The 15,885-nt window shown below is 47.6% G+C and overlaps 1 protein-coding gene across 1 annotated transcript in view; it reads right to left on the bottom strand.

Annotated features, from left to right (window-relative positions):
* CACNA2D4 (calcium voltage-gated channel auxiliary subunit alpha2delta 4) overlaps positions 1–15,885 on the bottom strand; it is a 120,203-nt gene that overhangs the window by 10,114 nt on the left and 94,204 nt on the right. Inside the window, exons 28-33 of the mRNA XM_030959925.1 lie at positions 13,067–13,128; positions 9,511–9,555; positions 8,521–8,583; positions 3,289–3,359; positions 2,369–2,444; positions 539–591 (exon numbers count right to left, since the gene is read on the bottom strand). Coding sequence (XP_030815785.1) covers positions 539–591; positions 2,369–2,444; positions 3,289–3,359; positions 8,521–8,583; positions 9,511–9,555; positions 13,067–13,128 — 370 coding nt within the window. The remainder of the gene's footprint in view (positions 1–538; positions 592–2,368; positions 2,445–3,288; positions 3,360–8,520; positions 8,584–9,510; positions 9,556–13,066; positions 13,129–15,885) is intronic.

Here is a 15,885-nt window from a genome sequence, read left to right as displayed (position 1 = left end):
TAAAACCCTCAGAGCTGGACCTTTACCACATCTCCCCTTTCGCACACCCAGCAAGCTGAGCAGTGGCACTTCCATGCTAATTTGAGCTTGAACTCTGCTTCACCCCAGAAGTCTGAGGTGAACCAAACCCAGAGGAGAGCCTCCCCTCTCTCCCTCCTTGCCTGGCACTCACAGCTGAGCTGCTTGGCTTGCTGCCTTCAGCCCTGTCCCCCCGTGAGAGGAAGATGTGCATTCGCTCCTCACGGGCAAAGCACTCGGCACCGAGGATCGGCACAGAGCCCCAGGAGACCCAAGTCCTATTTCTGACTCAGGCACTTTGTACTGAGTGATTTCAGGTAAATCCCAGACCCTCTGTGGGCCTCTGCCTCTCAAAATGGCAATAGTAATAGCTTTCTGTCCCCCAGGAGCACAGTGCAGAGCTGAATGTCAGGAGAAGGCTGACAGCAAAGCCCTACGTGGGGGCTTCCACTTGCAGCTTTCCCAGCTCTTGCCCCTCCTGGTCTGAACCTCCCAAACACCCCCATCTTTTGGTACTCACATGAGGAAATCACTTATCAGCCACTTCACTGCAGCTACAAAGGCATAAATTGGCTGGAGAACAAAAGAAGAAATGAGAAATACCATAAGGAGCTGGTCAGAGAACTTATAATTGTTATGCAGGACCCCACGTTTTAGACCAAGTCCCTCCACTGATCAGAGCTCTTGAAGACAGGCTGGAAATACAATGTCTGGGCATCACTGGAAAATGTTCAAAATACATCAAAAGCCAGCAGAGCTGCCCTGCTACTAATAATACCTCCTCACCCCCTCCCCATGAGGGTCAGGGAGTTTATCAGGAATGTATGAAGGACTTTGAAGATGTAATTGCTTGATGATTTCTCTCCAGTGTGGATGACCTTCAGAGCTCAGAGCAGGAGAGAAACACAGCTAAATGGGACACCACCAGTTTAGGATGCTTTTGTGTTCTGAGAGCAAGTGGTGTTTCTGGGACAAGTGACAGCACTGCCCAGGATTTAGTATTATCTGCCATTGATTGATTATGCTTCACTGTGCTTTCATCCAGCTTTTCCTCAAGATGGCATGACTTCTATCATCTTCTTGCTTTTCAGCTACAAATTGGAAATCCAGCATTATCCCAGGAACAATTCATCTGCAGAGGATACTGCTGCTTCTTTTCCTCATGGTTACCACATCTAATTTTCATCTTCCCCTCTCATAATCACGCCCATGTCCTCAAACCCAAAACAGATGTGGCAGTCACAGGATGCAGGATAATGTTCCATTACTGATGATTTCTCTTCAGGCAAAATAAATGAGAAAATAGTAAAATATAGAGATGGTTGGCAATTTGACTGATTGTTATGTCTGTATATGAAAAACTGACTTTTCTTTGATTGCTTCCTTTTTAAGGGTTTTGCTAAGAGGGGAAGATAAGAGATGGAGGCTGAATGCTCTCCTTTTTATTTTCTTCCAAATTCACCTCATTTTTGGCAGCTCATAGTTTGTGACATTTCTTTCAGTGATCAGGATTGGAGGATATAATCAAGCAAATATTTTCACTACAATCACCATATGATATCTAGCCAGCTCAAGTATAGCCATTGCAAACCAGGCATTGTTAAAAGTGTTATTGCTAAGAATGTTGTAAAAGGCAATGTTTTGTTGAAAATTCTTTTACTGGAAAAAAAATTACAATGTCACACTGTAAGGGTACTTCCTGCACTCCTTCCAGGATCAAAGGATCATAACAGTAACAAACACATCCCTGTTTAGGGTTGTGTCAAGAAGTTTGAAGTGGCCTAAGTGTTGAGTAGTTACTTTATTCTGCCTGTTTGAGGTAAGGTTAGGAAGGTGGAGTGGGATTGGAGTATGAGTTTGTATCAGCCTAAAGAGAGGTTGTTTTTGGGTACTGGTAAAAACCCTTCACTCTGTGCTTTGTTCCCTGGGCTACCAGCATTCTCCCTCTCCTGCTCCAGGCTCACTCATCCTTCCCCAATGACTGCTAGTTTTCCTCAGATGTTCCCTGACACTGCAACTCTCCTTCTTGAGCTGAGTAAAACATGTCCTATAAAAGCATTCCTGTTCATTTCAGCTGCTAGCTGATTGCTTGGCTCCCAGGAGAACCTGCCACAGTTTAGCTCCTGTTCTTTCCCTGGTCCTTCCAATTTTCAGTGAGATCCTACAAGGCAATAGAGAGCCACACTGGAAACCAACATCAGTGGCCACCACTGCTTCAGGAATCTGCCTGAGGTGAGTTTGGACAGTGCCATCCTGAAAGCAAACATCTCCTGAAGTTTTTGGGGAATGTTGGAGCTGCCCTGCAGGAGGAAGCCCAGCCAGGGGGGGAAGCATGGCGACAGCTACGTACGCTGAGCAGGGGCCGGGCGCCGCTGTGGTGGTGGTAGGGCACCTTGCACATGGCCTGGTAATCATACATGGTCACCCTGCAAGCAAAACACAACAGGCAAGCAGTCAAAAGCAAGCAATGTCCCCCATGGGACAGACACGTCAGCTTTTTCTCAAAAATGTCAGGTATGAACTGTTTCCTGGATTCAGGAAAGCAGTGACCTGCTCACACGTGTCTTTGCTGTTTGGCCAGTGCTGGGTCTTGCAGAGCAAGAAATACAGGCTCTGGAATAATGTAACTGGGTCAACACAGGAGGAAATATGTCCCTAATTTCACACAGTGAGTAAAGCAAGCTATGAAGCAGAGGAATTATAATTGTAACTACCTCAGGTCCCTCTAGTTCCTGTTTTCAAGCCACTGAAACTCTGAACTCTCTTTTGACATTGGCTGAGGGAGTGGAGTGAGATGAACAGAATTTTTTAAGAGAGAGAGAAATGTGGTCAGCCCACTGCAATGCTGCATCTGTGGAGCATTCTGACAACCACTCCCCAGAAAGGCTTTCCCAGTGGCAGGAGAAACTGAAGCACTTCTGTACCCAAAATGCCAAGAAATGTTTCCCATAACATCATGCCCTGGAAAAGACAGAGAAGCAGCTGCTCTCTGGCCACACAGAGGTTGGAAGTTTCTGTCTCTCTCTGTGCTTTGCAGCAGGTGGAAGAGCAAGAGATGAGGAGAAACAGTGTGTGATGAAACTGATGATGGCTGAGCCAGTCAGCAGATGGGGCAGGTAGCTAAATGAGCTCTTGTGTCTGGGTAAGAGAGTCACCAGCATCACCAGCATGTGCATTTTCCCTGGCCAAGTGCTTCTCAGAAGGACCAACATGCTCTGACCCACCCAGCAGCAAAGAACAAGAAGTACAGCGTGGAGATCCCCCACTTACCGCCTGAACATGCCCATGTTTAGCAGCTGGGTCATCACTGAGCCATCCACTGCACCAAAAAATTTTCCAGTCTGCAAGCACAAAAAGGGAAAAACAGAATAAATTGTAAATTTTCCAAATGCTCGATGGCTCCAGCTGATCTAGCTTGTCTGGAGGCTGCTGTACACAAGGAAGGTTTTTGTAAGGAGGCAATGCTGAGCTTTGTCCTTTGGCTGGCTGGAAAGCTTGAGGGAGGACTTCCCCCAACACCAGCTGGGCATCCTGTACCATTCCTACCACGCTTGGAAAAGATTTAGCCCACATAAGTCCTTGTGGCTTGTCAATAAAAGGCAGACTCTCAAGCTGCAGAGACCCAGGCATGCTGAATCACTGGAAGCCTGGACTCTCTCGTGGGTTATTGGGAATCCATGTTCTCTGGAATGGCTGTCTTCCATCTGAGCCTCTCTGCTACCCATGGGCACTGAAGTTTTGGAAAACTCTGCTCTCCTGCTGCCCTAGGTGAACTGGCCCACCATGCACGAGTGTGATGTACAGATTTCTTTAGGTAGCAAACGCAATATTACAGCTCACTGCTGGGTGAGTTCTGAGCAGGCAGTGGCCCAAACAACACAACACAAAGCCATCCATCCCTGTAGCTTACATACCGTGCACTGGCACAGCTAGAACTAAGTTGCATTTGGGGGGACAACAACCCCCCAGTTCTGCTTGCATGCCCAAACTAAAGGTGGGGCTGGTGGCCCTCTGGTTCCATGTATGCCTTGGAGTCAATAACCTCAAATAAGGACCCAATCTCAAATCTGCTAACTGCTGCTTTAAAGATTTCCCCAAACAAACAATTCTGGCCTTCCTGATTACTAAATCATGACAAATATATTGCAAAAATGCTTCAAACCTGTCAAGTCCACTGCTTTGTTCACAGGCAAGTAAATGAAATGTTTGTAAATAATAAAAGTGCAGATATGAGCTGTCCTCTGTCTGTTTTCCTGGCTCATGGGTCCTGACAGAGTAAATAGCTCCCATGTGTTATGGAAGCATTCACACAGTCTGGGATGTTTTGCTTTTCTACTGATAGGCTAGCAGTCATTTAGCATGTATTAGCACATGACAGATGACTTCATTTATTTGAGTGGGACATTTCCACAAAAAAAGTCCAAACCCTTAGGCAGATTTACCTAAGATCACATGGTAATCATCTAACAGTTGTGGTACATGGTTATGAGCCTCTTCCCAAAAGGCTTTAGAAGTCATTTCACTGTACAAATTGATGCATAACATCAACTCCCCTTCAAGCATTTAGGCTGTAATCGTCTCAGACAGTCCAATGTGCCTGAGCAACCGCTAACTTTTTTCACCTCCCTCGCTCTTTCAATCTGATTAGGGTGGTGAAGAGGCCAGCTGCTTCCATTTAATACCAGTCTGCAGACCCAGCAGTGAGATTTAACACAGTGCAAGCTGCAGGCAGTGGGGCAAGGAGAGGGGGCTACTGCAAGGCTGTAAATGAGGCCCATCCTGTCAAGAGATGCTGATGTCTGGCTGAATTTCTCCGTGCAGGACATCATTTGTATAGGTTTAAGAATGAGCAGCTATTAGTGCAAGTGAGAGTATGGCCAGGGAGTGTGTTCAGAAAGGCATCAGCAAACTGGTCTCCAACAGCAAACTCGACACCCAAAGCTTGCTGCTGCTTTAGGTGCCCTGTTCAGGCAGTAACACAGAAAAGCATCACTAGGCAGAAACCAAAGCTGTCCCATTTTGTAAAGCAACTCTCATTACATCCTGCTTCCTCCAGTGACTGCTGCTCTCCTAGGCATCCCTCTGCTGTGTTTCTCCTAACTCCCATCCCTGGGCCAGTTCCCACAGGCCCTTGCCATTTCAGAGGTTGACAGCACAAAGCATTGCTCTGACATCCTGCATGACACACGCTGTGTCACTCTCCCCTGCAGCTGAGTGTGCAGGCACATGTGCACAGCAAAGACATGCAACCCAGAGCACACATGTGACTCAAAAGCTACATCACTGCTCACATGCATCCATGCTTTGCTGGCTCATTGAGTAATTTACACTTTTTGTACACTCAGAAGCTGTAGACAAACAGGATCTGCCAAATTGCCCAGGTTTTGGGCAGGCAGGCAGCCTCTTCCTCCTCCAGCATGGCTCAAACAGAGCCAGCCCTTGCTTCTCCACAAGCTCTGAGCTCTGGTGGCATCTTGGCTTTTGGCTGCCTCTCTGCACCCTGCTCCAGGAGTCCCACCTGGGCAGAGCTTGCAGACATCCTCTGCAAAATGCCTCAGGCAGAAGGCAGCAATCCTAGAAAAAGAGGTTTAGTCAGAGAGGGAACATCTGGATGCAGCAGGCGGAGGGAGCTCAAGATCTGGGATCCACAGCTGTGCCTATGACTGGCAGGGAGAAGCAGCTAAAACCTCAGGGGTGGCTGTGGGGCCATGGCTGCAAACATGACAGAAAAAGCAGAGCAGCCCTCCCTGCAGCACAGCCTGACCCTGCCACTTATTTTCCCTTCCTCCAAGAGCACCTGGTCCTCACTCACTCCCTTCTCCTGGCTCTGTGTTTTAACTCTTTGCTCCCTCTGGGATGAGACTGGATGGGGAGATTAGCTCGAATTAAGAGATTAACCATTCTTCCCCAAGTAATCCTGCAGGGAGCTTCCAACTTGTCACTCATTAAAATCCTGAGTCCCTTTTCCATGGTGGTTTCCAACTGCCAGTAAGCTTCCTGCTGCCTTCATACAGAGGTTATTAGAGCCAATCCCTCACCCTCATCCCCCATGCCAAGGGCAGAGGAGAGCAGAGCCTGAGCCATGCTGTCCTCACCCTGTTCCTGTGGGAAGCTGCTCTGATTCAACCAGGGAAGGATGTGCAGGCAGCAGGCAGCTCTGGCAGGCAGAAAAGGCAAAATACCCACAAAAACCCAGATACAGGATTTTTTGGGGTATTTTTTAAGGGATGCCTTAAGGAAAGACTACAGAATGAGACAGGGAAGGCAACACAGCAGCAGGTGATCCACGCAGCAACATCCAGGTGGCGTCTAGGAAACCCAGGACATTGATTTAGTGCTGTCTTGAATTCCCTGTAGGGTTTAATGGTGTGGAGACTCATGGTGTCACCAGGAAATAAAAACAGTAACTGGAAAAGGATAAAGAAAAAAAAAAAGCAATGGTGAACTCTCTGAAGTCAGGGAAGGCAAAAGCTGGAGGAGGACAGCTCTGGTGCTTGCCAAAATGCCTGATCTTGGAGGCATGTGGATAATGTTTATAATTTACCCAAATCCACCATAATGCCACATTTCTGCTAATCTTTCAGAGATGAGCTTTGGAAAAACCTATTTTCCATAAGATGCAGGGCAAAGTACTGAGGCAGAGCCCAGGAGGACAGTGCTGAGGTCACACAGGTGACATGTGCAGCTGATGGACACATGTCATAGGAGTCAGTGAAGTGTCTTTGAAAATGCCACAGGCATCAGAGAAGAAAACAGCAATTCCTAAGACCACCAGCCCATCACAAAAACTCAGTAGGGCCTGGCCTGGCCACCCAGAGCAGGGAGCCAATGCAACTTTTACAGCATTTCCCTCCCTTAGTCTTCAAGTTCTATTTGTTTGTTTTTTGGCACACCACATCATTGAAGGGACACTTCTACCAGACTACTCAGTGTGCTGGGTAGGGCACTTTTCACTTTCCTACAGAAAAGAGGTTGGGTATCCCTTGCAATAAGCTCCCCTTGGTGTCTGTCTTTATCCCCCCTGGTGCCTCTGTGTTGCTGACTGGTTTTGCTCTGTGACTCTCAGAATTTCAGCCTCTCTGAACTCACTGTGCAGTGCCTGCAGAGTGCACAGTCTCACCTTTTTCTTTTGCCAGCCCATGCTGAATATGCTAACCAACCCAAGCCCAGGTGGGAAACCATGGCACTCATATAGCTGATGTTTTCCATCTGAATAGCCATCTAGAAATTCTTCTTTCCCTTCTGTCCCAGCTACTTTGAGATCAATGTCACTACTTCATGCTTCACTATTTCACCAGGTTCTTGTAAGGAACTCGGTTCAAAGCTGAAGAGAATTGAAATTCAACAGGTTATCTAATCTCCCTTATCTCCTGATTTTGTCATGCTTTCAAACAACTATAGCTGATAAGTTTTCTTCCTTCTGGAAGCTGTGCTGCTGGTGCCAATCACATCCACCAGGAGTTCTGTTACCTTAATTTCCATTTCAACCAGTTTGTCACGTCTTGAAGAAAGTAATTTCTGGGATTGGACCTGCTGCCTTTTGGAAATGCATTTGTTAAGAGCAGCACAATGGCAATTTTAATGAAACTCCACAATTCTGTCAGTAACAAAACCCCTTCATTTCCCACTTCTTCTCTAAGCCCACTCTCACTATTGACTTATTGCTTTGTAGCTTATGAGACTGTTTCCACATATCACTTTCTGATGTCCAGAACTATGGGGTTTAATTATTTTGAAAGAAGAAGCTCTATGGTGAATTTATCAGAGAATGGAAAAGCGTAACTCAACCATGCTGTGGCTGGTAGTACTGACTTTACCCAGCTGCACAGGATGTCACATCAAACTTGCACCCCTTCAGCTCCCTAGAAATGGCTGTGGAACCACACACCTTATTATTATTTCTGTTCTGAGCCTTTTCCCTTGCAAGTCCAGTAAATTCTCCAATTCTATAGGTGTGTTCCTGTTTCCAATTTACTTAAATTATTTTATCTTCATTTTTTGCCTTTAGCATTTTGCTCTTACCATCCCCTCAGTTTCCTTTCCTGAAGAACACCTTCTTTGGCTTCAGAAGCACTCAAAAGTGCTGCTCCCTTCCCTTCCCTTCCCTCCTTCTCCCCTCCCTCCTTCCCTTCCCTTCCCTTCCCTTCCCTTCCCTTCCCTTCCCTTCCCTTCCCTTCCCTTCCCTTCCCTTCCCTTCCCTTCCCTTCCCTTCCCTTCCCTCAGATCATCTTTCAATAGCATCTGTGCCAAGGGAACAGTCTAATTTCCTTTCTTCTGATCAAAAGATATTTTGACTAGTTCCTTCCTTATCGCTGCAAACTCCTTCCTCACCTAGGATGTGCTGTCACTCTGCTGGGAGTCTTCCCCCTCACTGTGCAGCTTAATTTAATTACACCCAGCCACCCTTATTACACAATTCAACTTCATTTGTTTTAACCAGCTCTGGTGGGTTATTCAGGAACAAGCAAACCCCACTCTCCTCCTTCTCTTATGCTCTCTTACCTCTTCAGGTATTTTGGAAACAAGTATAAAGCCATTGTTGTCAATGAGGAAACAATTCAGAATCTGCAGAAATGGAAGAGGAGCAATATTAAAGATGGCTTTTATGGCTTTCCCCCTGTTTGTGTTCAGGATGGAGCAGTGTGGGTTTGTGATGATGCCAACAGCCTTGGCATTTCCATGCCAAGCCCCACAGCTCAGCTACCATGAATTTTACACAATTCTTTTCCCTCTCTGCCTCCATTTTGAGGTATTGAGTCCCTGAGCTGTGACAGAGATTGTCTCTAGCTGGGGCTCTGTGCAGGCCTAGCAGGCTGTGAGCCACACTTAAGGCAAGGCATCCTCCAGGAAGAGACAGGATATCTGTAGTGCTCTTCTCTTTAGTATAGGGGGTCTAATACTTTCCATCTTCAGATGTCAGAGTTTTATAACCACTCACAAAATAACCCTCTCCCCACCACTGAGTATCAGTGCTGATCTACTTTTATTTTGCAAAGCAGGAAAGAGAGGCACAGAGTTTAGATGAAAACCCTTTCCTGCAACCTGCAGGGAAAACTAGGAAGCAGAGAAAATCCTACATGAACATACAACAAAAAAATCTCTGGTGATCTCACTTTTCAGGGCAGAGGAGCTCCTGTCTCACATATTCCTGATACCAAGGCTGAACCAGTGGCCTAAACACAAAGAGAGTGTCCAGCATGCATGTCACGCTGCCAGCCACTTTTTTTTGGGAAGATCTGGGATGCCAGGGAGACACATTTGAAGGAGATGGACCTTCACTGGCTGGAATCCCAATGTCTCTGCCCTGGCCCAGCTGGGGGGAAGACCTAAACTGCAGATTTGTCTCATTACTATGAGATCCTGCCCCCCAGCTGTGCAGTCTCTTGTGAGGAGACAACAGGCACTGCCTTTTTTGGGGAGACAGAGATCTCCACAGAACAGGTGGTCAATCACACCCACCACAGGTACAGAGAAGAAACTGAGGCAACTTACATCATCCTGACAGCTGAGTGGACAGGCACCATCAAAGCCACTGCACTGCAAAGGGAAAGCAGAGAATTAACCATGGTGTGAAGGAAACTTCCCAGTCTGACCGTGCAGCAGCTGCTCTGGCAGTCACTCCCCCACCACCAGAGGCTTTCACTGCTGGGACTGAGGCAGCAGCAGCAGCTACAGTGACCCCACAGGTCTCTGACTCCCCATACACCCCACACTCACACAGCCAGACAAGTTTTCCTTACTTGTTCAACTCCAGGTTTCCCATAGCAGGGTCTCAGACATCAGAACCTTAAAGCAATTTATTAATGGTGCAGTAACACAGAAAGAGCTCAAGCCTGTGCCTCTGGGGAGGGGCCCCAAACAAAGGAAACTGAGCTTTTATACCCTCATAGCCCATGTGGGGGGCCCATCTGGGGTCATCCTGCTGGGACATCTGTTCCTGCTGTGTCTCCAGGTGGCCAGACACCTGGCTGTCCCACATGTCCCCGTGGTGCCCTTTGCTGTGCAAAGGGTCAGTGCCAGGTCACAGCCTCTTGCCTGGGGCTCCCAGAGCTCAACCTGCAGCTGCAGCCGGAGCCACCTGCACTGAGTGCATCCCTCAGCACATGGCATGAGCTCATCTTACTGTCTCCCCCTTGGGACTGCTGGGCTAAAGGTTTGCAGAACAGCATCCCAGACAGCTCTGCAATTCAGCTGCCATTTCCACCAGGACAAGCTTGGCAGCACCCCCAGGTCAGCCACTCCAGCTCCCCACCTCTACCAACAACATCCCCTCTCCTGAGGGCTCAGATCCTGCACCTGTCTCCCTGACATGTGCCCAGCAGGACCTGTGCACTCCAAGCACAGGAGGCACTTGTAAAGAAAGGGCAAAAGCAAAGGTTATTGTGCACCAGGGAGAAACCAGCATGCATTTCAGCATCTGTTAGTATCTGGACTAAGAACATAGCATGGTATTTTAGATCAGGGTTCTTCTCATGCAGGGATTTTTTTGTTGTTGTTACTGTTGGTTTCTTTATTCTCCAGACAGCTAATGATAAAATAGGATGTGAATGGTGCACATGTAGCCCAAGGCAGCATCCACTTCTTTCTTTTAGAATTTCTGCGTAGTGGACTTGACATGTGTTTCACAACGCTGAACTGGGTGGGCACATAAGGGGTTAAGTGGTGACTAACAAAGCCCTTCAGGTGCTTATTGATTTCATAATTGTTCAGAGTTTGCTGTGGCTGCATGTGTCTGTCTCTTTGTGTTATTTTTCAATTCTATTTTCTCCACTAGCAGAGGGAAGAAAGCTGACACAGTGTTGCCTTTTCTGTGCATGGAGTCCCCTTCCTGCCAGAGGTTTTCTGGGGTCGGGGGAGGACACTGACATAGCACATAGCCTGTCTGCTCTCAGCCAGATACCCACTATTTTCTCAAAACCCTCAGACATAAAATCCAACCCCCTTTCTGGGTGATTCTCAGTAACAAGAGGTAAATTGACCATTCCAGACCACAACAAGACTGTAACTTTCAGTTAGAATTTGTTTCTCCCCTTTGAGTTTTGCAGAACAAAACCAGTTTTCTGTCCCTCTGTTCAATTTAGAGGAGGTTTGGAGATGCCCGAGTTTGTTTCAAGTCCCACAGCTTTGCAATATCACGTGCTCACACTCTGAATCCAGCTGGCTTTTTGAGACTCTAGGGATGATGGTTTTAAAAAAAAATTCCTTTATCCACAGTTGCAAGCACCATCTCACCCCTGCCTCACCACAAAGCAACACATGGTTGTTTTATTTCCCTGGATGTATTCCTAGAGGTCACCTTGTGCTTCACCCTGGCAGGTTCTCTCCTTTGGTCAGCAGAGAAACATGGTCACAACAAACCACAGTTATGGCCTTGGGGGATAACAAATTCAGAGCCCAGGGTTCAGATATCAGCACAGAAACCCAGGTGAACCACAGTGGTTTTCCACAAGAAGGGCTTGTGTCTCACACGTGTTCCTCAGCAGTGTGAGGGCTGAGTCTCACTGCCACTGCACTTGCAGACCTGGAGAAGTTCCAGCAGTGCCTGGTGCTGGGCTGGCCATGCAGCAGCAGCAGCAGCACAGCCAGGACCCTGCTCTGAGAGCACTGGCAGCTTGCAGGGAGCCCCTGAGAGGGGGCAGAGCTGAGCCTGTGCTCCCTGGTTTCTCTGAGATCACACCTGCTGCTCCCTCCTCAGAGACCAGCCCACCTCACAGCATCCTCCTGCTGTTGGTCAGGTCTCTGTGACCCAGAGCATTCTAAGCTTTGCCAAAGACACTTAATTACTGTGAAGACAAACACAGCCTGTGACAGGTTTGGACCCTCTCCAGAGGCTACAGACAAGGGACAGTGCCTATGATACGCTGGCACACAAATGACACAATTAGGAAGCCTAGCCAGGCATGCCAGGATGCCTCCCTGTCCCCAGCTTTTGTCCACTTACATCAGTGTCATTGGGCTGGGAGGCACAGCGTGGACATCCAGAGCAGCACAGCATCAGTGAGGCAGGAGAGAGAGAGACAGAAAACAAAATCTGTTAGCCATTCCTCTGTCCAATGGTGCTCACATGCTGGGAAAGCACATGGAGCCTTTTTTCACACCAGCACCTACCAGGGCCACAGCTCACAGCCACTTGGCACACAGGCCTCCTTCACCTGCTTTCATAAGGCCTCCCAGCTTCACTTAACACCCATGAGGGCTTGTTTGTGTGAGAGCTGCCTGGCTATGGCCCTGAGCAGGGTGTTTAAAATGAAGCTCTCTGTTGCTGTTTCAGGATCGCTCATGTGCTTTGCAGAAATCTTTTTAGCTCAGGTTAGGTTTATGTGATCCCCACCTGCGAGGATGCTCCTGCCCTCCTACCTTCTCTGTCATCCCTGTCTGATGACAGTTCCCTCTCCTGACAGCAGAGAGCTGCTTCTGCTGTGTGCTGCTACAGTCCTGTCATGCTCACCCCTCCAGCACACCCCCCTGAAAGCAAAGCTGGGAAGAAAGCCCCTGGGTGATGAGGGAAAGGTGTTTCATTTGTCTTGCTCCCCAGACCAAGGGAGTTATTTTAATTATTCCACTTTCTTCAGTCCAGAAGAGTATCTAATATTAGGACAACATCAAAAGCTTATCCCTGGAGCAAATAATTTTTATTTTGGCAAGCTGGTAGCGTTTTGTTATCATTATCAAGATGATAAGAGAAGGCAGTAGATTTTTTTTTCTGCGCGCCCAAAATTGCAGATTTCCATGAGTCTTCTGAAAGGCTGAATGAGCACAAGCATATTTCTACAATTAAATGTGTCACATGCAGCACAGCTAATGCCAGGCCAGGATGCTGACACTGTCACCACAGCATCTGCAGAACAGACTCACGGCTCACACGGCATTAGTGCTGTCAAAGGATTACAGAAATGTGTGACTTCAAACTAATCTACTTCATAAATCTCTTAATATGAATTCCACAAAAGCCCTCATTAAAATGCCATCATATGTGATGTAACATAGCATTGACCTTGCTGACAAAGAGCACTAAATTGTGTCTCTGCATGATTGCTGATGCTCTTACCTGTTGCATGGCCATCCAAAACTTGCGTTGCAGCAAATCCAGCTTTATTTGCACACCCACAGCTGCAGGGAACAAAAAAAAAAGAGGGGAAGATCAAAAGAGAAGCATTAAAGACAAATAAAAGTTGGGAAGAGTAAATATTTGCCCAAGGTGATGGGATGGAAATCACAACTGCAACCTGCCTCCAAGTGTGAATGGTAAGCGCTGAGTCAGACTGCCAAGTGAGAGTCAGAGGTTTAACAAGGGAGAGGAAAAGGGGACACTGACCGTACCAAGGTACTGAGATTTCCTTCACACTAAACACTAAGCTACAAACAGATCAACAACAACACCACCAAAAAAAAAAAAAAAAAGAAATCCCCCAAACGCCCTCCCAGGGTTGCATGAGCTTTTGCCTTTGTCTTTTTACGGATGTTTGTGATCGCCCAGCCTCAACTCTTATACCACACAGCATCAATCAGAAATAAAGTAGGCCAGTGAGGAAGGGATTAATTTGAAAACCCACCTGTCTCAAGGGGGAACCACAGAGATTTAGGTTTTTCCTAAGCCACTACAAAAGCACAGAATAATGAATGCCACTTGACAGGAAGTCGATTATGAATAGTGATTTGTTACCTGGTCCCAGCCTAGTGCACGGTGGGCTAAGCAGAACTCTATGTGTATGTGTGTTTCTTAATGAAGTGTGTCCTAGTTTCCTGGCTTAATTTCCCTTCTATTCCTAGCATCATGCTCCTGAATTAAGGCATAGTTGCAGAGGAGAAGGAAGGGTGCAGGGTCTCCCTGACAAGACAAGCTGGCTGTCCCTGGGTAGGCTGCCTACAAGCACACACAATAACCAGTGCAGTCGTGCACAGCCTGGCGTGGTGATGGGGAACAACTGGGCTGTGTGTCAACTAGTTGAATCCAAGAGCTCTGGAGGAATTACAGCCTCAAGCAGGACCTTGAAATAGAATATAAAGTGCAAGTGAGGGAGAAAAAGTAATACAGGGAGGAAGATCTGGGGCCTTTTTCACAACCACCAATATCAGGAGGATGAAGTATTGCTGTTTCTACAGATTTCCTCTGAATTAAAAGGAGCTTCAAAGGGGGAACAGATCCTTTAAATGTGAATCATGCCGTGTGGGTGCTTTTAAGCTAACAGTATGATCTGATGCTCTAATTCAAATGGGTATGAATTAAAACTGGAGTATGCAATGGTATATTTTCTTGCCTCATGTACAGAGACCCTAGCACCTGGCATCAGCTCTGTGTTTTATACCAGCGTCCTTGTCACATTCCTACTGCTAGTACATCTTACAAATCCCATGTATCAGAGGCACATTTCTCATCCAGCTCTCCCTGCTGTAAACTGAATCTGACTGCCTGTCTGTGGGGGAAAGGAATGATTCTGTAGAGCTGCACTGCCCTAAGCCTCGCAGAGCACAAACCAGACAGGACAAAGAATGCAAACAAAGGAGGAAGGACAGGGCTGAGTCTGGCCTGGGTGAAGATTGCCCAGCTTCAGCGAGGCTGTGGCAGGCATGGTTTGGCTTGGTGCCCTGCTGACAAACCGACACGCCATGACAGCAGGCGAGCGGTGCTGTTGCTGCTGAGTCCCATGAGGCCCACGCACCCAATTTGGTACGTAGCTTTAAATAAATCCATCCTTTCAAACCAGCTCAAGAAAGAGTCCTTCCCCTTATCACAGCAGATCACATCAATGGGACTGAGTATTACCCAGGACATACAGTTTTCATGAGACTTGAAGAGGAGTCGATACCCACATAACTAACCTTGCAAAGCAGACTTACTCAGTGGCTCATGTTTTTGCCACTGGGAACACTTGGCCTCAAATTGTTCTTCAGAGAGGTTTAGTCCCTGGTTGTAAATCCCTGCTTCTGCTCAGGAGGCATAAGCAGCACATACCCAGCCTGGACAGAGCTGCCTGCAACATGATGCAGAAGAAAACCTGTGGGGTCAGACTGGTGGCCAGTGGCAGGGACAGAAAGTGGCAGCTGCTGGCAAGAACTGTGAGAAACTTTCACACATTTGGGTGACCTGAGTAAGACATAGGAGCTGAGGAGAAGCAGGCCACAATGAAGCCCCCTTCAGTGCTAGTAACAGTCGTCTCTGTGTCTTCACACTGTTGGTGAGGTCAAGGAGAAAGGAGGAAAGCAGTGATCCAGTCTGAGATAAGGATGTTGCTATAGCTCAAGTGAGAGGGGAAAAAACTGGAATAAAGAACAACTGATTGTTAATGAGTCTTTTTGCTCTGGTGGCAAAGGGTACACTGCATCAGAAGGAAGATCTGACGTCCATGAAATGACGAGTGGCTGCTGCAGAGTCCCCAGAGACACCATGGCTAACAGTTTTATTCCTACTCACATGCACTGTGCCACTGCAGCAGGCCAGCAATGCAATAAAGCAGTGCTGAACACCTGGCACAGGTAGGCATCACCGTGCTGACATGGTACCCAGAGCTGGGCACCACTTGCCACTCCCCACCCTGCCTGCAAAGCCATGGCTGCAGCTCCTGGGCTTTCCCTGGAGCTGTGCACTGCTGTCACCGTGGAGAGAAGAGCCTTCCCCTCCACCTGTTCATCCCTGTGCTGAGCATGCCTGCTTCATTAGCTCTTCCTCTGCTTGCCCCTCTTTCTGTCTGCAGTCTCTGGCTCCTCTCTTTGATTATCCATATGTTGTTCACATAAGGAGCTCTCCCCAAGATTTAATTCTTGGGCCTGCTGCACAATAAAAAGGCATAACAAAGTCTCAAGACTGCATCCTGCAGAGTGCTTACCAAGGTTTACCTTGCCATTCACAACCTGTTTTCATGGTAGCTG

Source organism: Camarhynchus parvulus, chromosome 1A, assembly GCF_901933205.1.
Source record: "Camarhynchus parvulus chromosome 1A, STF_HiC, whole genome shotgun sequence".
Lineage (NCBI taxonomy): Eukaryota > Metazoa > Chordata > Aves > Passeriformes > Thraupidae > Camarhynchus > Camarhynchus parvulus.
This window is presented reverse-complemented; position numbering and strand designations above follow the sequence as displayed.